At 42.1% G+C, this 26,140-nt stretch overlaps 2 protein-coding genes across 2 annotated transcripts; both read left to right on the top strand.

Annotated features, from left to right (window-relative positions):
* The first annotated feature begins 21,584 nt into the window (after positions 1-21,584).
* Positions 21,585-23,347, top strand: LOC141281486 (CGG triplet repeat-binding protein 1-like). The gene is made up of 3 exons (XM_073813272.1): positions 21,585-21,863; positions 22,714-23,205; positions 23,312-23,347. The coding sequence occupies exons 1-3, from the start codon at positions 21,585-21,587 to the stop codon at positions 23,345-23,347; spliced, it is 807 nt and encodes a 268-aa protein (XP_073669373.1).
* A 14-nt stretch (positions 23,348-23,361) lies between these two features.
* Positions 23,362-25,065, top strand: LOC141281527 (uncharacterized). The gene is made up of 2 exons (XM_073813388.1): positions 23,362-23,487; positions 23,993-25,065. The coding sequence occupies exons 1-2, from the start codon at positions 23,380-23,382 to the stop codon at positions 24,797-24,799; spliced, it is 915 nt and encodes a 304-aa protein (XP_073669489.1). The 5' UTR covers positions 23,362-23,379; the 3' UTR covers positions 24,800-25,065.
* Positions 25,066-26,140: the final 1,075 nt, after the last annotated feature.

Raw genomic sequence — 26,140 nt, 5'->3', positions numbered from 1 at the left:
TGAAAGAAATGTTTCAGTTTTAATAACATTGATGCAAAATTTTCAACAATAACACCAGGTAGCTCCTGAACTTCTGCACTGCTTTGTGAACACACATTATTAAAAGCAACCTCATTAATCTGTACACTATCGTGAACACCGCTGTCAGACTCACGTGTCCCAGAAGTCAAAACTACCCCAAACTTAAAGTCACTCAATGAATGGGAATTATGTTTTCTGTTTTTGTGGGACATTTTTATGAAAATGTCTTTGACTTGCTGCAGATAATATGGAAAACATTTAATTTTAGCCCCAAAAGCAAGCGTGAGTTGAAACCCATTGGCATGGAGTTAGGCTGTGCCATACAAACACCTTCTGCTGTGAAGACCCAGCGCTGGCTGCCTCACATTTACAGAGCTCTTTCTGTTTTTCTTGTATCTGATCAGGCTACAGGCCAGGGCCAATATACAGCTGTGCACTTCCATGCAACACCTTGCTGCCTCATCCAAAACACTGAAATAACAGGAAGAGCAAAACACATCTCACAACAAATGGATTCAAACTTAAATTCAGTTGCTCAGCATGAAAATGTGGTGCAGCAGGACAAAGCCCAAAGAGAAAAACAGACCAGAAGGCAGAAAAAAGCAGCCTCATCTGACTACGTGGGCATTTCCTTTCAAAACAAACATCTAAAAGGCGGTGATCTCCAAGGTTTCAGTGAAGAACTAAACCACCTCATTGATGAAACTGTAGACATTACAGTTAAGGAGCTTGAAAGGAGGTTTGAAATAATGAGAGACAACACACAGCACAAAAACACACAAGGGACAGAGATCATTCAATGCTTCTCAATCTTTTGTCATGATTCTTGGCCAGATGACATCTACACTTTTGGGGTAAATGAAATCGACACACTGCTGAAACGGTATCAAGACATCTTGCTGAAAAATGAATGTGACATCACTGCTGTACAGGCAGAATGGATATTGTTGAAAACCCTTGTTAACCCATTTGTGCCCAAATTTTTCTGAATGGTTTCATGCATATAATTGTGTTAATAGTGTCCTCTGTAAACATGTTCTGCATTTATTTTCCCCATTTTTATTTTTATTTTTTTGAAAATCATATTTGAATGTGTGGCAACTATAGTTGCCGGTGGGCAAAAATGTTGTATGCACCCCTTTAATGTCAAATTTTAATTCATTTGGCATCGTACTCAAAATAACGGCTTTCAACAGATCAACCTTTATTCATAAACACATTTATTATGTATAACAGTCAAAGAACATTGAACTCCCCCCCCCCCAAAAAAATGCATCTAGCTTATAATCTCTTGTTCAATTCAATTTTATTTATATAGCGCTTTTCACAATTGTTAATTGTTGCAAAGCAGCTTTACATGAGTAGATGTAGGGGAAAACACAGAAAATCAATAGATAATATAAGAAGTAGAATATAGCAGCTAAGAATAAACCGTACAAGCGAGCGTATTAATAATGTAAAGTATACAGTAAAGTTCTAAGTTAAGCCAAAGTTGGCTGACTCTCCCGGGGACGAAAACCCCCCTAGGAGAAAACCCTGTGGGAAAAACTCCTAGAAGGACAAAAACCCTTGGGAGATATTAATATATATATTTATATATATGAACAGGGTAGGTATAGGAAGCGGGTAAGTGGATTAAACTGGTTCAGCCGGTGGTCGTGCATCGGCTGGGCATCACGTTGAAGGACAGCGAGTAGATCAGTGGTGTGATGACCTTCATAGCAACAGGAAATGGGTCTGTTTGACCCATTGTCCTCGGGGTCGAGGACGAGACAGGGAGAGAGAAACAGAAATCTATTAGCGTAGGGGCCGGTCGCATGTAACACAAGTGTCATTCAGTATTGTGGTTTAAAAACGCTCGGTTCCAGACAGGCTACCTATTGCAGCAATAGTATGTTACCAATATGAGGTATGTGAGTGCTTTGTTCTAGACAAAATAACTATTGCGGGACAAGAACAATTACTGGACATTTTATGTGAATGCTTTGCTAAAGAAGAATGTCTTAAGTTTAGATTTACGAACGCGTGCTAAGTGATATAAACTGTGACTTGTTCAGGTTTTTTATTATTTTTTTTATTTATTTATTTTCTCTGTTGCATTCAGTGCTTTCTTCCAGAAGAAACGGACCATATGTCAGCTCCAAATCAGTTCATATCACTTAGTTTATATCACTAAGCACATCGTTCGTGGCTCGACTTGTCAAGTCTGTTTTTCAAGATGTCTGCTGTCTGAATACGCGTAATGTGCTGTCTTTATAAAGTAGCTTCTTATTAAACTGTTTGTACAATTACAAAGTTCTCAATGCTTCGGTTTGCATGTAAGGACCCTCATTATGCTACTGTAGTAGTTTGAGGCTATTTTGAGCCTTGTTATTGGTATTAACTAGCGATTTACTTGTACTTACTCTTTGTCCCATATATAGCGCTATACGCTAATCTGTTTTTATTGATAAAAAACTCTTTACATTCGATTATCATGAAAACGCGTCCCAGAGAACGATCTACTCTGTAACCATGTGTTAATTACCCCTAGGTTCATTTTTCACCGGAGTTGTCCTTTAATGAAAATAATATGAAAATCAATCAATAAAAGGGGCAACCAGTCTTTGGAAGAAGAGGAGATCTCTGTCTCCCTCTTTAAATGATCTGTATGAATGGATTTTATTCCCTATCAAATTAAGGTCTAATGGACAGTAGAGATGTTAGTTAAAGGGTTTTAGATATGATATTATGAAAGAAAAAAGCACTAAAAATACCAATATCCTTGATTATTAACCTATTGACACAGTATACACCATTTCCCCATGATATATGTACTTACAAGGCATTTGCCCATCGGCAACTATAGTTGCCGCTTGGACTTTTGACTAAGTATATAAAAAACTATAGATCTCTTGTAAGATTTGTTTTGTTTGGATGACTCTAGAGACCTTCATGATTATGTAGATACATAAATGTCAACCAATAATGTTTGTTAGTAAAATGAAAATTACCTTTCTTTGGGAGGATTTGCCTTCGCCATGTTTCTAGGAAGAAGAGGTAAGAAGTTGACAGCCTCATGTGACAGGAAGGAGATAAATACGTTTTCTTTTCTTTTTAAATCCTTTATTTGGTTGTTAGCTTGCATGTCATTGAGAAATAAAACATGGATAACATCTAAGAAATTCTTAAAAAAAGGAAAATGACAACTATGCACTGTGGCAACTATAGTTGCCGGTGGGCTGAAATGGGTTAAAGGACAGTTTTCAGATGAATCCTATTGCAGCTTGTGGGAAAGTCCTACTGACAAAAGAGCCCTACTGCACAGATTTCCAGACTGTTTTGCATCTAGTTGAGATAATGCTTGTCCTACCAATTTCGGCTGCTCAGTGTGAACGTGGCTTTTCAGCTCAAAACAGGATAAAATCTAAAGTACGCAATTCACTGCATGTGTCAAACCGTCGACTCGGGGAAAAGCCACGCAATATTTACTCTTGTTTGATTTCTTTGTTTATTCCTTTTTAGCCTTGTTTGCCTTCGCTGACTGCATGCAGGTACTGTGAATTTTAAACTCTCTTCCTCGGCCGTACTTCTGCTCTTCCTAGACTCCGTCCCTCGTGCACTCTCAAAACAATCCGGTGTGCGCATGTGTGGGCAGATCCTGTAGCAACCATGTAGCAACGGGGGTGGTAGCCATGGTCCAGAGAGAGAGTGATATGCGCGCAAGCAAATCATTTGTTTTGGGAATGAAAATAATTAGATGTGTTTAAAAGGGACAGACCCTTGACTTTTATGCTCGCTTTTTCAGAGTACTTATATTTTATTTTACTTATGTATTGGTATATAAAGAAGGTTTAAACAAATTTGCAAAAAAGGTTTTTAGACCAGTCCTGCCTATTATACCTTTAACAAATTAAAAAACATCACAATCAAGTAAGATAAAACATTAATTCATCTGTAACCCTCTGGGGTCCGACCCTTTTGGGACACTGTCAGAGGTTCTGACATGCTCCCACGTTTGGTCTTTTTTCAGTTGCTTTAAAACACATTAATTACATTATATCACATAACACTGTATTCAGCACAAACTGTGCTCTAATAATATGCAAGATAAATGTATTTACATGTTTGTATTTTTAAGTAAATGATGTTTATGCGTGGTTAGTAAAAAAAGAAAACAAAAAGTGGCTGAAATAAGGCCAAGGAACACATCTTAAACATTTGTTAACAAGCAAAAAAGTTATCTACTCTTGAAGAGTAGAGAATTTGCTACAAAAAGATGTAAAAACCATTTAACCCACTCATTCACATGAAACAATACATTGATTTAACTTTTGCAAGACACTTTTTGCTGTGTAAAGGCAATATGCAAGGGAGGGTCAATGGTCATGAATATTGATGTGTTTCACACCAGAGACCCAACCCCCTAATGGCTCAGTGAGGAATGTTGGGACAAAAGAATGAATGTGGGGAGACTTAAAGAGAAAATCTTTTGCTTGTAGTTAAAAAAAAATAGGTTACAATAATGTACAAAAGACTTAAGACTTTATTTTTTATCTGAAATTAGTAAAATAAAAGTCTTATAGGGTTGCAAAAAAGCTAAAAACATGAACAATACAATATAGTTAAGAAGCTTTATTGTAATTATAAATAAAGAAGCTTCATTGTAATTATAAATAATAAAGTAACAATACATGTAACAATATTTTATATGACCAGTACAATATGGCTCTAATTAAAAGAAAATGATTCTAAATCTCAGCTGTGAATGTACAGTTTGGTGTGCATCAAAAATACTTCACAATATAAAAAATAAGGTATACATTTGTAAACCATCACACACCCTAACTCTTTGAGAATGGAGTTAAATGTTGTCGTGCCATTGTTCAAAACAGTTCCTATTTAACTGAACACACAATGGAACTTTACATGTTTTGCATTTCCAAGGTGTGTCCTGTCTTTTACCATGCACTGTCTTGCAGCGCACACAGTTCTGGCAACCAACAGTGGCAGTATTGCTTACATCTGAGGTCAGCTGAGCTACTGGAACTGGCACATGGGTACACCTTGTCTGTTTTGTTTCTGCTCTATGTGTTATGCCACAGAGCTCTACAACGAGCTGTTCCATGAACTGTTTGTGGGTCATGTTACCACATAGCTCCTTGTGCACAATGAAGGCATTGGTGGCAGCAATGTTCAAGAAGTGTAAAAAGATCTTTCTGTACCACTTCATTGTCTTGTGTTGTGCAGTGTAGTACTGTATCATCTGACCTATGGCGTTTGTGAGTAGCGGGTAAAGGTGAAAGTGATACAGCCACATTCCTAAAAAAAAAACAAAACAAAAAAAACATCATCATCATGTATTTTCCAAAGCACTAAAGCAGCACATTACTAATACTAATATAGTCCACGCATAACAGAAACATGGGTAAATGTGGTTTACACTGGATGAATGTCGGTCGCGTTGCTGTGTGATCTCGTGCAAGGAAATGAAAGCGAAAGTGTTGCAGCCATATTCTTAAAAAAAATAAATATTCATCATAATTAGTATCATCGTGTATTTTCCAAAGTACTAAGCAACAAATCAGTAATACTAATATAGTGCAGGCATAACAGAAAAATGGGTACAGGTTGACGTACTCTTTATTGTTCCCAGTTGCGCAGCTGCGTGCCCTCGTGCGAGTACCAGACGAAGTTGGTGTTGCAGACACCTTCCTGAAAACATATCTTAATTAATATCATGTATTTTCAAAGTACAAAGCAACACATCAGTATTACTAATATTGAGAACACTTTTTTAATAATTAATAATGTATTCTCCTCAGTAACAAACGTATAAAGCAATAACTAAGGCAGTAAAGCCGTAGAGCTGAGATAAGATAATTGGGTACAGAGATGCGCTGTATATGTTTGTTAACGGGCCGTTACCGGACATATTTATGGCTAAAAATTAACACATGACATATCTCCGGGCACATTTACAGCACATCAATACCATACCAGGCTACATCGAAACATTTACACCCGAACAGATACATTTGAAACATTACTAAAAAAACAACATTATTTGTATCATGTATTTTCGGAAAATACAGATATGTTTATATATTTAAAAAAACATCTTGTATTTTCCAAATTACTAAGCAAAACATCAGTAATAGTCTACTACTAAAACGTCTTGGTACTATCGTAACCTCGGTTCCCTGAGAAACGGGAACGAGACATTGCGTCAGTAGCTGACGCTATGGGAGAGGTCCTCCTCTCTTCCGATTCTGAAGCTTTTTTGTAGAACAACGCCAGTGTACTGGCTAATGCCTGTCATGACGACGTATAGAGGCGTGGCTTTCGCCGCTATAACAACCGTCTCTAAGGCATATCGACAGATCATTTCGACTGAACAACAGAGGAGCTGATCTGAGCAGTGACACGGCAGCTTGCGCAATGTCTCGTTCCCGTTTCTCAGGGAACTGAGGTGACGATAGTAACCGAGACGTTCCCTTTCGAGAACGGTCTCTCGACATTGCGTCAGTAGCTGACGCTATGGGAGACTGTATAGAACCGCGCCGTGAGAACAGCGAAGAGCAGCCCCAGTGGAGTTTACTAAAACCCATGCACCACAACGCTTAGCAGTAGCACATAGCACAGTCCTAGCCCAGTCGGCGTAAGCCAACGTGAAAAAGACTGGATGCCTCTAGGGACCCAATCAGAAACTCGCCCTGACCCAGGGCAGAGTACATACAGACACAGCCAGCATATAGATCTTATCGCTGCACTACCCAGGGCAGCAGATAAACACAATGCAACAAATGACAAAACGGTCAGGCTTAGCACAACGCAAGCTATAGCAAGCATACCTGCATTCGGCATCTGCTGGCGTAGCATAAGATGCACATCAGGATAGCTAGTGTGAAAGAAACGAAGATGAAGTGAATACAGCTCCATACCTCGACATAAGCAGTAACACAGTAGTACTGGCAACATGCGGTACACACTGTGAATACACGTTAACCACGCGACTGCCGACACACACCACAACCTGAGAGCGGAGGCGACGTGTCGCCCTCCCTCAACACCCAACCAAGCAGCTGACTGCAAGATGGGGTGAGAGGAACTCACCGAGAGAGCTCGGAAAGCTCCAGCAAATGCGTCTGCAATCAAAGCAATATCCTCTATTTACAAAGAGTCTGCTCCAAACACTGCCGCTGTGGCACAAAGAGCTGCTCAGACTGCCGTGTCGGGGTCGAGCACTCAGATGAACATATAAAGCCTAGCCGGGCATAGCTCATTTAGAGCCATAATAGAAGGCAGATTTTAACCGGCTGCGCTCTAACAGCGCTGCGGGTGGATTGAGGCACCTAATCCCTAACGGGTAAACATAAGAGGAGTGAGGTGACACCGCTTCACTCACTTAATTCTAATACCCGATGGTGCCCAGCCACTGCGTGCCCAGAAGCATTGTGCAAAACGCCACAGGAGCAGTGGCGAAACCCTCGAGGTAGATAGCCTGTATCGTGGCCAACTACCTGCTGTTGTAAAGGTAGAACACTCGACACGGGACACCGTACCGGGTCATATGCATTCACTTCACACCCTTATGTGTACAGCATAAGAGGGGCGCTGAGTAGAAAGGGCTTGCGACTCTCGTATGCGTCTCAAAGCACAACACGATGGAGTCTAAACCATCACATAACACCCCCGCAAACAGAGTGTACAGCGTGCTGGAGTGCCCTTACAGAACCGCAGCTGATTCGGTCAGCTCAAGGACCTGAACAACTGATCCTCTCCCCAGTTCCGCGCTTACAAGCAGCAGAACCCAACTGGGGCACCCAACTGCTGGCGCTTGGCCAAGCATAATGTGTTCCCTACGGGAGTGCAACTGGTAGAAGCACAAAGCGTGTATTCTCCCCTTGTTGTGCACAGATCCAGTAAGCCTGAACCAAACTCAAATCAGCTTACACCCTCAGCCACATCCGTGCCGCATCTGTGGCTGGCGGGACATGAGATACCAAATGGGGAGCAGATATGCGAGCGGCTGCCAACACCTGACCACTTAACAGTGTCAAAGGGGGGTCAGGGCAACATGTGGCATACTAGGGGCGTCCGCCGCCAGCACAATAGTGCCCCGTGTGGAACAGCTCAGAGCAGACACACAACTAGTGCGCGCTCCTGAGAGAGACGGGTTCGCATCGAGCCCGAGTCTGAACCACAACCAAGCACACAACATATAGCTGGCGTGCAGACTGTCCTCCAATGCCCACACACACAGGGAAAATCACTCAAGAAAAAGAGTGCTCCTGCAGCCGGTCGGCAATATGAAGCGCAGGTGCCCACTCTTAAATGAGAAAGCGCTGCAGCACGTGAACATGTGCGTCCAAACAATACCATCATGAAGCACCACCATAAGTGCACTAAACCGTGCACTAAGGGCTTCGATCCCAATGGAACCATCGCCCTAGGCCGAGATAGTAGCAGCTATACAAGCCGCTCTAACCCACTCGTCAGGCACTTACTCCGATGCACAGTCACAATTGCTGGACCAGGTACCAGCGCACTGCACCAAAATTGTGACGTGACCACGCCAACTTGGGTGGTCTGACGTCAAATTAACACAGAATCCTGAAAAAAGTTAAAGGATTCAGCCAAACCCATACGGCTATGAAAAAAGGTGGTAAACACTGCCGAATGATCAGGGTGTTGGGCCCCATAAGAGCATGTCTAGCAATGGCTCGCCGCACGCATGCGGGTGCCCATTACATGCTGTCCGCTATATAAGAACCCGCCGCTAAACACAGGCATGTGGGGTGGGTAAGGGATGCTACGAACCCATGGCAGACTGAGCGAGGCATGTATGTGCCTAGAGCTACGGCTGAACCACAGAGGTTTATATGTTGGGCACGGCCAGTCAAACCTGCCACAGCACACCACTTGTGAAGGCTGGATGCAGGATACAAACGTGGAAAGATTAGATTCCATGCACATAGGAACACTTAGCAACAGCTTGCCGCGCACACGCAGGGTGCCAGTTGCACACTGTGTTTGGGAAACTATGCTGCTGTGTAACGCAGGAGTGTGGGCAGAACGTCACCGTAGTGCAGGGACACACAGGGTGCCAGTTGCATACTTTCTTTGAGAACTATGCTGCTGTGTAACGCAGGAGTGTGCGCAGAATGCCACCGTAGTGTGTGGACGTTATGAACTCCTGAACTGTACTGCACAGTGCGCAACGCGGACGTGCATGAACAATGTAGCGGAGCGATCCGCTATTGGGCACAGGATATGTGCTGTAGATACACAGAACTGTAGAAAGAGCCAGGGTCTGCAGCCGCTCGCTGTTGGACGGAGCTGGATACAGAACTCAGCGGAAAGAGAGACATATTCTCATACACTGAAACACAAAGTAACGGCCAGTTACATACTGTGGAAAACCAAGGCTGGGTCTGCAGCAGCTCGGCGCTTGGACTGAGCCGTGCGCAAAACCCGAGCAGAAAGGAGTGACATCTCCTTATGCACTGAATACGTAGTAACGGCTCGCCGCGCGTGCGCCAGGTGCCAGTTACATACTGCGTGCTGTGAACTTGGATTACTTAACTGAAACGCACAGAGCGTAGCACCGTTGTGTATTAACAGAGAAGTGAGGGAACACTGTTGCGCACAGGCTTACGTGTATTGATATACAGAGCCCGTGCATAAATTAGTGTAATCTCCTTTTGCACTGAAACACATATAAACGGCTCGCCGCGCATGCGCCGGGAGCCCGTTACATATTGTGTGCTGTGAACTAGCCGTGAGGAATGCAGGGCAGAACGTCACCGGCTGTACAGTGACGCTGTGAACTCCCAAATTGTACTGCACAGTGCACAACGTGGACGTGCATGACAAAGTAACAGAGTAATCATCCGTAGGGCGTATGCATACGTGTTTAGGTACAGTGTAAAACCATAACCACAAATAATCATGGCTATGACAACCATTGTTTCAAACACCCATGGGTAGTATAGTAATTATGGCTTGGTGATATTAATCAATACACCATAAGACCATGGATACTACAATTTCGTAGGGGTAGGGTCTGCAGCCGTACGCTGCTTAACGGGGACAGACCCAGCACTCTGAAAAAGGAGAGACATCTCCTTTAACACAGAAACACTTGCAACAGTTGGCACGGGCACGCAGGGTGCCAGTTACGCATGTTTTTGCAGGGTGACCGCTGTATATCACAGGCGCGTGAGGTAAAATATCGCCGAATTACGGGGACATTGTGTACTTCACCTACTTCATGCATCCTGCACTGACGTGCAATATATGGCAGCAACCCGCTGCTGCACAGCTGGGGCATAACGCTTTAGAAATATGCATCCATATCAGTTCTTGCCTAACTAGACACAGAGCGAGGAGAGAGAATATCTCTCTCCTCGATGCAAGTCTACATAACAGTTACCCCCTTCGTTATGTAGCCTGTGTGACGGGCATATTTGCGAGTAGGGTTTTATGTTATGTATTAAACATCGGAAAGTATCGCTACGCTGGGCGAGGGATCACACTCGATATAATTTGCCTTTTTTCTCTCCGTAGCGCGTGTGTAACGGGCACAACGAGAGCTAGGCCGGGCGCTATGCGCTGTGTTTGTCCGCAGGGGGTTATAAATCGTATATATTATACATATTGGTTCCCCACGTACACATAGTGAACTGAATATATGCTGCTTGAATCTACGTCGGTCCGCTGTGTTTCAGCGGCCATCAGACGCAACACATCAGAGCCCAACAGCTAACACGAATTCCCGTCGTCACCCGGAACAGCCAGGGGGACGCGGAGAATTCCAGTGCATTGCTGCATGACCCACACACGCTGAGGGCAATGTTCACTCTCTATTCACCCTGTTCTTAGCTGATAGCCAAGTTGCAAAGCAGACCCCTCAACGTTTTATGTCACGCTCGACGGTATACGTAGTGACATAGCCTGAGCGCGCGCAAGGGAAGCATGTGCTTCGCAAGGCAAACCGCTATAAACAGGCTCATTTTTGTCCGAAACCCGTGAGAATGCGCTTTATTGTACAAGCAAGACACCAAAAAAAAAAAATAAGCTTACTCTAGTAAACAGCCACTGCGCAGCGCTTGTACAGGCAAAACGACTTGTTTTGCAATGTACAAGGGGGCGCGCGCCGTGCTCGTCCACGACAGGCCCCGCTGAAATGAGGTCTGTCATGTCTGAGCAGTGACCGTAGCACGCAGGGAAGCGGCCGAAGCACGTGGTGATATCCTAATACCGAGAAACCCCGGGATTTAGTTTATTGTGAATGTATTGTGCACACTGTGGCATATTCCGCACTGCATATGTGTATATCAGGCATATCAGCCTCAGCTTGGGCTTATAGGGTGGAGTGCTCGGTCTGCCCTTCTCTGTCTGCAGCTTGTGTGTGATGAGCATGTTCAAGAGCGGGCTGAGAGCTGTGTGCTGAGATGGGTCTTCGATGCACCAGAGGTTTGGAAGGCACTTGGGGTTCTCTCCAGGTTGGCTGCGATCCACCAGCGGCACGCTGGCGGTGGTGGTCCACTGGCGGCGGTGGTTTGCTGCTGAGAACACAGTCACGTGCGAAAACCTCTGGTGGTTCTCTTCGCTTACCTGTTTTCTCGAGAAGCGAAGCAATATATTCAAGGAAATGTCAGCCGGAATGCGTATAAGGGACGCGGGCTACGTCCGTTACGGGTGCGATACTCAACGGCGACGCTTCAGTATCACGAAGTGAAGAGAAATGATCTGTCGATATGCCTTAGAGAAGGTCGTTATATAGCGGTGAAAGCCACGCCTCTATACGTCGTCATGACAGGCATTAGCCAGTACACTGGCGTTGTTCTATAAAAAAGCTTCAGAATCAGAAGAGAGGAGGACCTCTCCCATAGCGTCAGCTACTGACGCAATGTCGAGAGACCGTTCTCGAAAGGGAACAGAGATTAAGTCTCTTAATGTTTACATACCTAGAATTATAAGACGTGGACTCAGATGCAGAGATTGCTGGACATCATGTGGAGTTGCAAATTCCTGAAACAGAAAGCACACTCATTAATCAACAGAATCAAAACATAAAATGTTACAAATAATTCTGAATAACTATACTTGCATCTGCCTGAAGAATGATGCCATCTAACGTCTCCTTGAAGTGTGCAAGAAGAAGCTGTAGGACATTGGCAGCCACATCGTTTTCACCTTTGGAAAGAATGTTCCAAAAGTCATCGTTGGTTGGTTGGTTTGCCTTTAAAAAAACTGTGTAATTATTTGTCCACACTCCTAGATTGACAATTCCAAAAAAAAAATTTCAGTGAGCAGTTCAAAATGACCATATATATGCTTCTGTATGAAGAGATAAGGCCAGGGTGCGATTTCTGAAAAAAACAGAGGGGGGGGTGTTTTCATAGGCGTCTTTCGGTGACATTTCGTCATGAGTCATTTTGTACCCACCACTTTTAACTTCCGTCCATAATAATTTTGACTGTTTTCAGTGGTTATGAGGAGCATGAGAGAGAAATTTGGTAATCATTGTCCGACCTAACAAAAATCCATTATAATTAAAAAAAAATATATATATTTCTAATTAAAATATTTTTAATATTCAGACATGTGCTTTCGGCTCACGAGCTTTGATCGGAACAAACCCGAACCTCACTGTCTGCTGAACTTGCACAGAAACATCAAAATATAGACAGCTTTTTAAAATGGTTTTAAAACTAAACATTTTTTAATAATTCTTGACAAAATTAGAATATAGTAAAAGTTTTTTTTTTTTTTGAAATTTTTTTTAGGTGGGCCTGTTGAAAAGTGGGGCTGTGCCTGAGCTACAGGACATCGGCTTTCCAAACATAACCTGCGCGAATGAGTGCGTCTCTGTCCACAGCACATTTCAAAACATTTTAATTCATAAAAATAAATCATGAGAACATGAACTTCATCACTGCATTTGCAGGAATTGTAAAATCTTTTTTCTTATTAACTCATGAAGCAGCCTTACGCAATATTTTTACTCTAATAGCTTTTCTTTTTCCACACATATGAACTGTGATCATGCACAAAGAAAAAACACGCAAGAATTAAATCTTGAATGGCAAAACTATATGGCACAACGTAAATATGAACAATGGATTGGTTGCAAAGTTAAACCATTACAGTAGAAACAGTTTTACTGCTGCTTTTAAAGTAATAACGTTAACTTAAGTTACTTCGCGATGCTGAGCTACAGTGAAATTATAGAAAAGACAGAAGCATTACGTTAGTCACGAACTGGACGCGCCCGCGCCTCGCTAAATGCCTCATTGGCGTTTATCATATGGGTAACCTCGGCCATTCTTAGTGGTGTGACTGGGACACTAACTCTGCTTGTTATCATAAACAGATAATCAGATTGTTATGTTTATTCCCGCTTTATTAATATGCGGCTGAATACGCTGCCTTCCTTCGTTTCGACACACAGCTCCAAAACCATCTCGCAAGTGTTGATAGGCCATTACTCGTGAGTTGTAACCGGGTGTGTAACCAATCAGATAGCGCCATGGGCGGGACATTGAGCAAGTCTTCAGAGTGGTGAATACAGAGAGGCTGCGCGGCAGCTATATCAGAGCCAGTTAAAGTAGCGCATTTTTAAATAAAATTGACTTTAATCAAACCACGGATCTCTGATAAGTTTTGTGATTCGTCTCGCCACTTGTGTAGTAGCACTGATCAGTTTGAGAGGGGGATAAATTTATCCCCACCGGGGATGAAAATAATTAAGCAGAGGCAGGGATACATTGACCAGAAAGGGGGAAATCCCACGCATCCCCCCCGGCAAATCGCACCCTGGATAAGGCCATTTGTTTTTCAATTCTGCAATTGCTGGGGGTGGGCTTACATTGATCATGTGACGCTGAAGGAAATATGTCTTTTCCATGAGCTTTCAAACATCTCCTCTTTTTGCACCAGAGTCTCCTTAATGAAGATATATCTCCTCCATCTTCTGATGCTTCAGTTCAAAAGTTTCAGAGCTTTAGATACTCCCTCACAATTTTGCCGGGGGTTAGGTAATGCTTTATTATTTCATCAGCAAGAATTCTAATCATTTTACGTCTGTCAGCAGGGGAAGGTCTCTGAACATTCTTAGCAGCACCCTGAATACCTGCTGGCATTATGTTCCAGGGAACTTTGACATTTTCAGGCCATGACTGTGACACACAGATTGATGTGCTCGAGGAGCTGAATTGAGGTGAAACAATTTCAGAGTTGGTTTCAAGGGACACCACGGGGAGAACTTCAACAGGAAGTGCTGTTCTGATTTTCTCTGGATTAAATATAAAGAAAGAAATCATTTATTGCCTTAATACTTAGACAATATACAATAATGCAATGCAGTGTTGCACATGTTAAATTGTCACATCCAGAGTTTAATTTAGTCAAAACAACTTTACCTTGATTTTTTCAAGCACTAAGAAGTGTCTGCATTGAATAGGTCGCAAGAACTCCAAAATGTCATCTTCTTTAATGTACACCAAATCATCCACACTCTCAACTCCTTGGTCCACAAGCTTCTCAACCAATTGATTAATTACATTTGGAGACAGGGTCGGCAACACAGACAATACGGCATCTTTCAGTACTTCTCTAAGTCCAGATATTATTCTAGAAAAGGGAAGGAATGATTGAGAACTGTTACTGGCAAGCCACAGAAGGAGTATTCAGGCAGATGATATTAATCCTCTTTGATTTATGCATAAATAGCCTTCATCTTGTGATGCCAAGCAGTGAACACCCTGGTCTATGAGACAAAATGACTGACATTTCTTTGTGACAAAATAAACCTTGGAATAATTGTGATCAACTGAATCTTCCCAAATACAATCCCCTTATCTATTCTGCAAAACAACATGCATGTTCTTTTTGTAAAGTGTTCCCTTTACAGTTGCATCATTGGATGTCAGCGTATTACTTGGCTGAAAGTTAAAGCAGGCAACAGATCTCTGAATGTCTGTATTGTAGTCTTTCACATCAAACTCTGTTCCTCTTTCCACCACAACATTTACTGGGAAAGGACTTCCTGCACTTAGGTAAGCTTGCAGAAGTTGATGTCTTTCTCCCAGTGTAGCACTCAGGTTCTTAAAATTATGCAATTTTCTTGCACACTCTTTAAGATATGAGTGCTTACTCTCAAAACGTAGCATCCACAGGCAAATAAGTGGAACAAAACGATTAGTGAGCTCAGGATAGTGACACATGTAATGGTGCTTTGGCTTAAGTGGATGACTTGGAAAAGTAAGCTTTCGAGTCTCAATATACTCCTCTATTAGTACTGGTACATATGCAATCTGACCAACAGTAATTTAAGGAGCACATAAGAGCTCTACTATTTGTCCAAGTTGAAGTATCAACTGCCATATATCATTGTCAATTGGGCTGTTGATCTTATCCCCTATAAAAAGAGGCAAAAGCCTAAGCAAGCACCAATTCTGAACAGCATGTCCAATAAATTTGCCACTACTGGGAGTTATGTCAGCTGGCTTATCACAAGCATCATTCCCAAGATATTTAAACTGGTTAATGTGACGATTTAGTTCAGTGTATGTGAACTGTTTCTCCTGTTTCACAAAATGGTCAATGTACAGTGCAAGGTCAAATGACACAACACCTTCAAAAAGGTCACGTCCAAGACTTTTGGCTGGCTGGCTACGTGAAAAAATATTTCAGCTCATTAAAGACAGAATTACTTTTGAAACAAACTACACTTTCAGCTCCACCAGCATCCAAATATTTCCTGGCCAAAAAACTTAAAATCATTTCCCTTACACAGCAGAATGAGTTTCATATGATCAATGCCTGACCTACAGTGAGGCATCCAGTTTGCAAGTGTCATGTAAACTGCAAGAATTTTGTGGGGGGGGGTTACCCGACCCAAGGTGATTGACAACCTCGAAGGCATCTTGATACAAAAGCTAATGAATCTCTTTCATTTTTAAGAAACATGTTTTCCTCAATATTTCTTCCATCCCATACATCACAGATGATGTCTTGTTTTCTGACTTTATGCATTTGTGTTTTCTCATGTTCTATTACTGTTTTACAGCAGAACAGCCATTCTAAGCTTTCCTTAAAAGAAGTCTTGTAAAGAGTTACATTATGATACATCCTTGCAACCCTTTTCTTTAAAAAGAACAGCTGATATTAAAAAAAGTTCTGCCTAAAGGGATGAGTTAATTCACCAAAAAACTTACAGTAAGCTTTGCATTTGTGGTGGCTCATCATCCTGAATAGCCCCAGACGTTTTGCTTCAGATGTTCATGCATCAAGCTGGTACTGCTGTGATGTGCTAAGAAACCTTACAGAGTTTACAAACCAGCCTTTTATTACCAGCAAATCTGAAGTACTCCTATACTTTAGACTCCTTTGGCCTCTAAAAACATTTGCAAACTAACTTGTTTGACATTGCACTCGACCCCGCTTCAAATCATCTTTGAATACGGTGAACTGGTGAAGATGCGATAGACATAAGGTTATTTTAGTGTGAGAGCAAAAATTTAAAAGAATATAATCACATTAACGTAAAATATTGATGTCAACTAATTAGCAGCGTCGACACCGTTGATTCTATCGACCAATCGCGACAGCTCTACATGAATAAGCAGGACAGAACACGCGCAGGCGGCGGATGAACATAAAGACTTTTAATCAACACTAAACAAGAAAACAAAGACCCACGAGTGGGCAAAACAACAATAGCTTATAAACAAAACACCAAACAGACTAGACTAACTGACAAAAGACTTGCAATAAACTTGACTAAAACTTAACAATGATTCAGTTGACTAGACAGCAAAACGAACGAGCACAGGTCAGCAAACACAAATCCACAGGACCACCAATTGTTAGAGCATAAATAATGCCTGCAAAATGATAAAGCTCGAAGTTCAATGCCAAGCAGTGGTGTAGTCTACGTGATACGCAGGTATACACCGTATACCCACTAGGAATTGTCAAGGATTTCCGTATACCCACTAAAAATAGCGTGAGGATGCGTAACAGCATGGTTTTGTGACATTGCAAACTTTTAGTCATAATTTTGATGTGAAGCACTGACCATTAGCATGCTACACTTGCTACTTTAGCGGGTTGAAATGCATATACATATTAGGCTATTTGGTGTGTTTGACTTCCTGCTGAACTGCGCGATCCGATCGGCTTATGAAATCAAATTAATATAGCGGCGCAAAAGTGACTGGGGAGCAGAATGGTGTGGCGCAACAAGAACCCACAGGAGAGTGACAGCAAAGTACCGCGAGAGCGATTCCAGTTATCACATGGAGAAATCTGCTTTGAATCGCTCTCACGGTACTTTGACACCACCAAGTGGTCTGCTTAGCGCCAAATGAAGTCGAACCTGCAGTGTAGCTGCTCACGCGACACTGTAAACAAACAGTCCATGTGGAGAAGTGAACGAGTGGAGCAGTGCTGCAGAGTTAACAATGCACATGTGAGTAAACAACATTTAAATCATCAGTCCAGTTTATTACTTTATCTGGAAATGCAATAAAATAAGCCCGTGTTTATGTCCTGATGGTTTTTAGCTGCCTTCAGTTCCCCTTTCAGCATGTTTGCTTGTGCTTCATTTATATATCTAAGTTTAAGATGTATATGATCTTAAAGTTCTGTGAGGAAATTCATGTCTGCGTTGATGTTCAGTTCAGACTTGCAAATTAAAGATCATTTTCTTCACTTTGGTTTGGGTTTCTAATATTAGGCTACATGATGGTCTTGTAATAATAATTAAGAAAAGCCTATTTTCATTTTTAGACAATCCTTGTATTATATGCAAAAAATACGCTTTTTAAATCAATGACTATGCAAATTAGAGTTAATTCATGTCATCTTAAATGTGTATTAATTAAAAACATTTACACCATTAAATTACACATAATAATGTTATCAATAGTTGTCAGATAATAGGCTAGCTATTGAAAGAGTTGATATTTATTTTCTCCTTCAATGCATGTGTTAGCCATGGATTGAAGATTGTAAACAGTTTATTTAATTTTAATTAACAGTTGAGTAACTTTTGGCCCTGAGTTAGATGTTGATTAACACTAACCTAGTCTAAAAATCAGTCCAGTTTCCCCAGATGTAAACCCATTGGCTGTTAAAGTCTTTTAATTTTCTTATAATAAACTGACATGTTGAGAACACATTCAGTTTATGTGTTTATGAGTACAATTTCAGAATGCTCTCAATTACATGAAGATCCATACTGTATGCATCTGTGAGTGTAGTGGTGCTTATGGGCTATCCCTCTGGCACAAATAAGCGGTTCGGTGGGCAACGGGCCGGGGGCGTTACCCCTTCTAAGGCTTTGGTTACCTTCGATTCGATCTCCCATGAGAGCGCAGAGATGAATAGAGTCTCCGGTAAAATGGGCTCGGGAGAGGAAACACGATCGGAACGCTCAAAAATGCGGGACAAAGCATCAGGTTTGGTGTTTTTAGAACCTGGACGGTAGGACAATGTGAAATCAAACGACCGAAAAATAAAGCCCACCGAGCCTGCGAGTTCAAACGTTTAGCAGATTTAATGTATTCTAAGTTCTTGTGATCAGTGTAAACTATGAAAGGCACACCCGACCCCTCAAGCCAATGACGCCATTCTTCCAGTGCTAGTTTAACAGCCAACAACTCCCGATTACCAATGTCATAATTACGTTCAGCAGGCGATAAACGATGGGAGTAAAACGCGCAGGGATGCACCTTTCCGTCTGAGGATGTGTGTTGGGATAACACGGCTCCTACCCCCACATCTGACGCATCGACCTCCACTATGAACTGGCGTTTACGATCAGGGGCCACGAGAATCGGGGCTGAAACGAAGCAGCCTTTCAGTTTGTCAAATGCAGTCTGGGCTGCATCCGACCACCTGAACGGCGTACGAGGGGAGGTCAAGGCGGTCAGAGGTGCGGCTAGTTGGCTGAAATTGCGAATAAAACGGCGGTAAAAATTGGCGAACCCCAGAAATCTCTGCAGGGCCTTGCGAGACTCTGGGGATGGCCAATCAACCACAGCCTTAACTTTCTCCGGATCCATACGGACACCCTCAGTCGAAATGATGTGCCCTAGAAAGGAAACAGACTGTGCATGAAATTCGCATTTCTCCGCCTTGACAAAAAGCCCATTCTCTAGCAACCTGAGAAGCACTCGTCGTACGTGTTGCACATGTTCCTGGAGAGACGTAGAAAAAATCAGTATGTCATCCAGGTAGACATACAGAAACTGATCGACCATGTCTCGCAACACGTCATTAACGAGTGCTTGGAAAACTGCTGGCGAGTTAGATAATCCGAAAGGCATCACGCAGTACTCAAAATGGCCTCTAGGGGTGTTAAAAGCAGTTTTCCATTCATCCCCCTTCCTTATGCGGACCAAATTGTAAGCATGGCGTAAATCATATTTTGTGAAGACGGAGGCTCCTTGCAACCTCTCGAAGGCCGACATTAACGGCAAAGGATAAGTATTCTTTACCGTAATGTTATTCAACCCTCGGTAATCAATACAAGGACGCAAGGACCCATCCTTCTTACCAACAAAAAAGAACCCCGCCCCCGCTGGAGATGAGGAAGGGCGAATGAACCCCGTTGCCAGAGAATCAGAAATGTATTTCTCCATGGCCTCCATCTCAGGAACAGAAAGAGAGTAAAGTTTGCCTTTAGGCGGAGACGTACCTGGCAGTAACTTTATGGCACAGTCATAGGGACGGTGCGGAGGTAGAGAAGCGGCTCGGGACTTACTGAACACTCCCTTAAGGTCATGGTACTCAGCGGGCACGTTAGTTAAGTCCATCGTCTCCTCCTGAAACAAAGACGCAGAGACAGGTACACAAGCAGAGACAAGACAAGACTTATGAAAAGCTTCACTCCAACCGGTGATAGTACCCAGCTTCCAGTTGACAGACGGGTTGTGTTTGAGCAGCCAGGGATGTCCAAGTACAATGGGAGCCAGAGGGGAACCGTAACAAAAAACTGCAAAGTCTCAGAATGGTTGCCAGAAATACAGATGGTGACAGGGTCTGTGATGTGAGTGATGGTCGATAATTTACTACCATTGAGTGCGAAGGGTGATATGGGTTTGGAAAGAGGAGACAACGGAACTTGAAGCTTACGTGCAAAGTGATGATCGATTAAATTCCCCTCGGCTCCCGAGTCCAGTAGTGCGTCACAGGTGAGATGTGTATTACGCCACCGCAGCTTCGCCGGGAGGAGGGTAGATTTTAGAGGGGTCTTTGCCGAAGAGATTCCGCCCGAAAGTAACCCCAGATTTACTCCCGGGCGCTGCCTTTTACCGGACACCGATGGAGTAGGTGTCCGGCCTCCCCGCAATACAGGCAAAGCCCCAGTGATCGACGGCGAATCCTCTCCTCCCAGGAAAGCCGAGCTCGACCCACCTGCATGGGCTCCGGATCGGACAGGGAGGAACCGGCCGCAGTCTCTCTCGACGAGGGCGCTCTCTCCAGAATAGCGTGGGACAACGCTTCATCGTCGTAAGCAGGAATTGTCCTCAATTGAATATCCGCTCGGATGGCAGCATCAATAAGACCATTTAGAGAGGCTGGGATCTCCCCATGTTGTAGTTCGCGTTGTATGCGGCCGGTTAACCCATGCAGGAAAACATCCCACTGCGCCTCCTCATTCCAATGTGTGTCCGCAGCTAGCGTACGAAAGTCAATGGCATAATCAGACACCGACCGTGTACCCTGACGCATATCGGCCAACTTCCTGGTGGCGTCTCTTCCTACCGCAGATCGATCGAACACCTTCCTCATTATAGCGGAAAGTGCCTCAAAATTCTGGGTACACGGGTCGTGATTCTCCCACACCGCTGTTCCCCAACGCGCCGCCTTTCCTGTCAGCAGGGATAACACGAATCCCACTTTACTCTCTTCCGTAGTGTAGGTCTGGGGCTGAAGAAAAAAATGAAGAGAGCATTGAGATAGAAATGGTCTACAACATTCTGGATCACCTGCGTATTTCTCTGGCGTGGATAATTTAGGTTCCTGACGGGAAGCGCTCGCAGGTGGTGTAGGAGGAACAGACGGTGTGGGTGGCGCAGTGGGGAGCGTCAGCTGTTGGATCGCCTGGGTGAGCTCGGACACTTTGTCTGTCATGTCCTTCATTCCCCGGCTCAGTTCCTCAATCCGGCTATCCTGAGTGGTGAAGCGATGTATGGCAGCGGCGATAAACTCTTCAAACCGAGCCGGGGATCCTTTACCTGCTGCTTTCATGGTGGCCAGATGATTCTGTGATGACTGGAGGTGTAAATCAGGAAGCAAATGCAGTATTAAATGAACACGGTTTATTAAGACAGATAACACAGATGATATGGTTGAAATGGCAGTCCCTCCAGGATTTCGCGATGTCGCGATCGCAACAATTAACGCAAATTCAAAAAATCCCCGCGAATTCAGTGCAACTTACAATTTTGACCAATCACCGCAACTTTTCTGCAACTTTGACCAATCAGCGCGGTCTTCTGCAAAGCGGCGTCATACGTCAGCAAACACATTTCCTGTTTAGTTCAGAAAACGCAGCAAACATGTGTGCAGCCAACGTCTCGCATTTACCAACAAAAATAACAGCTAAGGACCGCGAAAAACAGTTCCCAGATGTCCTGTATGAAAGCGGGGGTAAACTCTTTTGCAGGATGTGCAATATTGTTGTTGAACACAAAAGAAAATCATCAATTAATAAACACTTTGCCAGCGCGAAACATAAGCGGAGGATGTCAGAAACGCACCAAGGCTCTAAGACAAGACAAATCACGGTGACACAGGCAGTGGCATCCCGATCAATTGCAAGCGCTGAGAGGATTAAGGTAAGCTGGCTTTATATACAATGCATGTTAAGAGGTAACGCTATAATGTACTGTAGTTGTCACCGAGTGACTAGCATCGCAAAGGTAACTGTATTGTTGGTATAATGAAGCGCGCGCGCGTGTGTGCGCGCGTGCACGTGCGCCTCTGTGTTCCTGTATATGGTTTATGAGGACACGGTTTACAAAAGATTTAAAAAATGGCAAACGTTTTCTATGATTGGAAGGATTAGGGCTGGGGTAGTGTAAGGGTATAGATTATACAGTTTGTACATTAGAAAATCCATTATGCTAGATGGAGTCCCGTAAACCACATATCTGTGTTTGTGATGCATGCATAAGTGTGTGCGTGCATGTGAGAGTGAGTGACTTTTATTTATCCTGCTGTTTTCACACAAGGTTACAATTCTTAAATGTGATAAAGGTAAAGAGAAAATATTTACCATTTATGCTGTTTATATTGCTTGTAATTGGGATGAAGTAAACATGTTGTTTTTTTGTACATAAAATTTCTGATTGTGTTGAATTAAAACCCAAAAATTCAACAGGTCCACCAGACCCACGTATACTGGCTGAATAACAAAAATATGAAAACCACACTTGGGTTTAAGTTCTTATGGGTTTTAGTTCTTTAAATTGATGAATTATAAGTTGTCTATAAACTTTTTGATAAAACTGTTCTATCAATTGTGATGTGTTGTTTACTGAAATCAGTTGATGTGTGTGAGGACATGGAGATACAAAAGTAAAATTAAAATAAATTATATATTTTACTTGTTTTGGAAAGTTTTCTGTACTGTGTATTAATTAGGGGAATGTATTATGATGTATTTGTCCTCTCCTTTTCTCTTAGATTTGTGAAGATTGGGTTGCCACCTGCACTGCTGTAAACATTCCGCTCTCTAAAAGTGACCATCCAGCTTTAAGAAAATTCCTTAGGGAGAAAGTTATAAATGGTGGAGCCATACCTGGATTTCACCAGCTTCAGGAACATTACCTGGAAGCAGTATACCAGAAAGAAAAAGAGCACCTTAAAACACTTGTAGCTAAAAAGCCTGTTGCTGTGATTTTTGACGAAACTCCAGACGTAGAGGGCAGATGTGTTCTAAACATCCTAATTGCTCCGCTGGAGAAGGATGTTTCGGAGAGAATATTGGCATACCTTGCAGACACAGTGTTTCTTGAGGAGTGTAACCATTCCACAGTGTCTAAGGCGGTTGTCAAGTGTCTACACGAATACAACATAGACAACGATGATGTTGTGGTGTTCAACACTGACAACGCGGCCTATATGAAAAAGGCCTACAAAGCTGCGTTGCAATCCTTATTCCCAAACTCAATTCATGTGACATGCTTGGCTCATATAATGAACCTGATAGGTAGTGCCTTCTGGAGACCTTTTGACCAACTGAATGCATTCATGCTGTGTTTCTCACAAATGTTCTACCAAGCTGGCTCCCGGAAAAGAAGATATCTTCAATACCTGACAAAAAAACTACCAACAGGAAAGAAAGCTACGATGTCTCCAAATCCATGTGCTACGCGCTGGAACTCGTGGTTCACTGCAGTCCAGTACCATTCAGAACATTTCGGACTCTACAAGGAGTTTATTGAGATGGAAGTGGATGTAAGTATGCTAGATTTATTGTTAAAATTCTTAGTTAAAAACATGATTTACTTTGTATTTTACCTCCACACATATACCGTATTTTTCTGTCTATAAGCCATGGTTTATCATTTAAATAACTTATAGTATTACTTTTAACCTACAGACATCTATTCAGCCTGCTGATCTGTCTGCTATTTTTCACAAGTTCACACTTACAAATAAGTTGGTTAGATTAAATTAGTAAACGTATTTGGCGTGCTGTCCGGGGAGAGGGCTCTGAGCTCGGAAATGGGCCCGAACGCAGAGTACCCCGGCTCGGATTTTGTGAAATAATTTTCTAAATAAATGCAACGTATAGTCCACTTTGACTTGTTATTTTGTCTTAATGACGCATTTTTAAATGATGCAGCTTATATTCAGGTGTGGTTTATAGTCCGGAAAGTACGGTACACAAGCAACTTTTGTGGTTGATTGCATTAACACAATTTTCTTTCTCTTTTTTTACTCTTTTTTTTTTCCATAGACTTGTGGCAGAAGCACGCCTCAGAGTGTGGAGAGACTCCATGAAATGCTACATGATCCAGATATGGCTCAAAGTCTGCAGGTTGAGATATGCATCATGTCAGAGAAGTGCAGAAGAGTAATTCAACTTCTGGACATCTTCCAGAGTAGACGTCCCGTAACCACCAAGGTTTTTGACTACCTTGAGGATCTGCACATGCACATTTTGGCAAATGCACAACTACAGTATGAAGCATATGCCCAGTACTTTGAGGGACTTGACCTGACTTTAGCTATAAAGAACCACATCCTTAACAAAGTGGAACAGGCTTACAACAATGCAGAGGACAAACTCAAAAAGTACATGTCAGATGGACAACCCGCCATTCATTTTCTGAATGAAGTCAGGGTCTTTGATCCTCGTCACACTGCATTTATGGATGAGAGTGTGGTCAGCTACAAATACATTCCAGGCTTCAGTGCTGTTCCTACAGAAGAATTTGATGCCTACTTCACCCATCTAGGTCCAACTGCACTCAGAGCTTCAGCAAGTGGAGTGGTGGATTTAGATGTTTTCTGGGATGGGTTGCAGGAAAGGCTGCCCATACTGAGTGTCCTGGCCAAACGATACAAAGATGTCATCGTGAACTCTGCAGATGCTGAACGCAGCAACAGTATATATAAGCTGGTTTTGTCCAGCCGAAGGAGATCCATGTCAAACAACAACCTCAAAGCCTTGGTCTTCTTATACCACAACCAAAGACTTACCAGTGGAGCTTTTGAAATGCAGGAAGATTTTGAGGAGGACATGGAGGATATTGAGGATTAGTCAGATCTCAGAAAACTAGATATCAGACTAGACAGATGCACGTTACCCTGCATAATGCCATTTTGTTTAACTGTTCTTTGTTTATTGGCATCTTTCAAAATACTTGATGCTTAATGTTTACTGTATAGTTCAATGCACATTTTTGAACTGGGTTAATGTGTTATTTTTTTCATAATGTGATTGAAGAGAGGCTTTGTCATTAATATCTTCAAAAATGGAGTTTCTTCATTACGAAGATAAATGTACTGATCTTGTTTGGATTAAGATCAAGGGAAGCTTTAATATTTATCAAGATTTACTATGCAGGCTTGTGTAGTAAGATTTATTTTGATTCAATTCAATTTTATTTATGTAGCGAGTTAATTGTTTCAAAGCATTTTATAGTATTTAACTTGTATTTGTATGCATTCAGGTACAGTGTGTGGTTACAAATCTTGTTTTTGAATTGTTTTGGTATTGACATATTGAAACATAAATACTGTGAAGTTATCTATGCATTTTAGTTTTGGAGCAGGGTCAGTGCAATTTTTTTTGTTTTCTTTATAATTACTGTATACTGATATACAGTTTTGCTCTGCATATTTGTTGATCCATAGTGGTATCAGTGTTATGTTATGGTAGAAGGATGCAGGGTTTAGTATTATTTTGTTAACATATCTGCAGAAATAAATTCAATTAGCATGTTTCTGTAAAGCAAAAGTTATTTTTGATTAGTTAGATGAGAGTATCAATGTTATGAAATGGTACTAGGCCTGTACTGTGTTTACTGTAAAGGGCTGTGCACTTAAACTTTAGGCTTTTAACTAATTAACTAATTGAAAACTTTTTTTTGCACTTATATAATCTTTCAACATAAATGCTGCTGATGTGTTTGTGAGGTTCAGCACATTTACATTTTTGCAGGAGCAGATTTGGTTTCAAAATAGAGCTTTGTTTGTTAGATTTTGCTGTGTCAAAATCATTTGTTTTGCCTTTTTATAATGTTGCTTAAAGGTTGGTTTGTGGTTTTGTTGTCATTAGATTGTGTGTTACATAGTGAGCACGTTTGTCTTTGAAGTAAAGGCTGTGTACAATAGAGCAGATGGTGAACAGTGTTTTATGTGGGATATGGTAAGTCTCTATGGGGTGGATTTTGGGTTTTTGACTTTGTAAACTTTTAACATGCACACAAAAAATATATAACACAATAAAGGAAAGGGAAAAGGCCAAAAAGCATACTTTGAGCACTTTAAGTAAAAATCTCTATACCTTTACTGTTTTTACCTATTAAAAATAAACATCGCAACTTTCAGTGCAACTTTTTAGAAAAGTGGCCGCAACATCATGCATTTTAGGCTGCAA

Source organism: Paramisgurnus dabryanus, chromosome 23, assembly GCF_030506205.2.
Source record: "Paramisgurnus dabryanus chromosome 23, PD_genome_1.1, whole genome shotgun sequence".
NCBI classification, from domain to species: domain Eukaryota; kingdom Metazoa; phylum Chordata; class Actinopteri; order Cypriniformes; family Cobitidae; genus Paramisgurnus; species Paramisgurnus dabryanus.
The sequence above is the reverse complement of the archived record's forward strand: the minus strand, read 5'-3'. Positions and strand labels throughout refer to the sequence as shown.

Excerpts from the sequence above, each read along its gene's own strand:
- LOC141281486 (XM_073813272.1), top strand. The coding sequence starts at position 21,585 with ATGTGTGCAGCCAACGTCTCGCATTTACCAACAAAAATAACAGCTAAG. Across the intron at positions 21,864-22,713 it reads CAAGCGCTGAGAGGATTAAG|ATTTGTGAAGATTGGGTTGC; the intron begins GTAAGCTGGCTT and ends CTTTTCTCTTAG. Across the intron at positions 23,206-23,311 it reads TATTCCCAAACTCAATTCAT|CTGGCTCCCGGAAAAGAAGA; the intron begins GTGACATGCTTG and ends TGTTCTACCAAG.
- LOC141281527 (XM_073813388.1), top strand. The coding sequence starts at position 23,380 with ATGTCTCCAAATCCATGTGCTACGCGCTGGAACTCGTGGTTCACTGCA. Across the intron at positions 23,488-23,992 it reads TTATTGAGATGGAAGTGGAT|ACTTGTGGCAGAAGCACGCC; the intron begins GTAAGTATGCTA and ends TTTTTTCCATAG.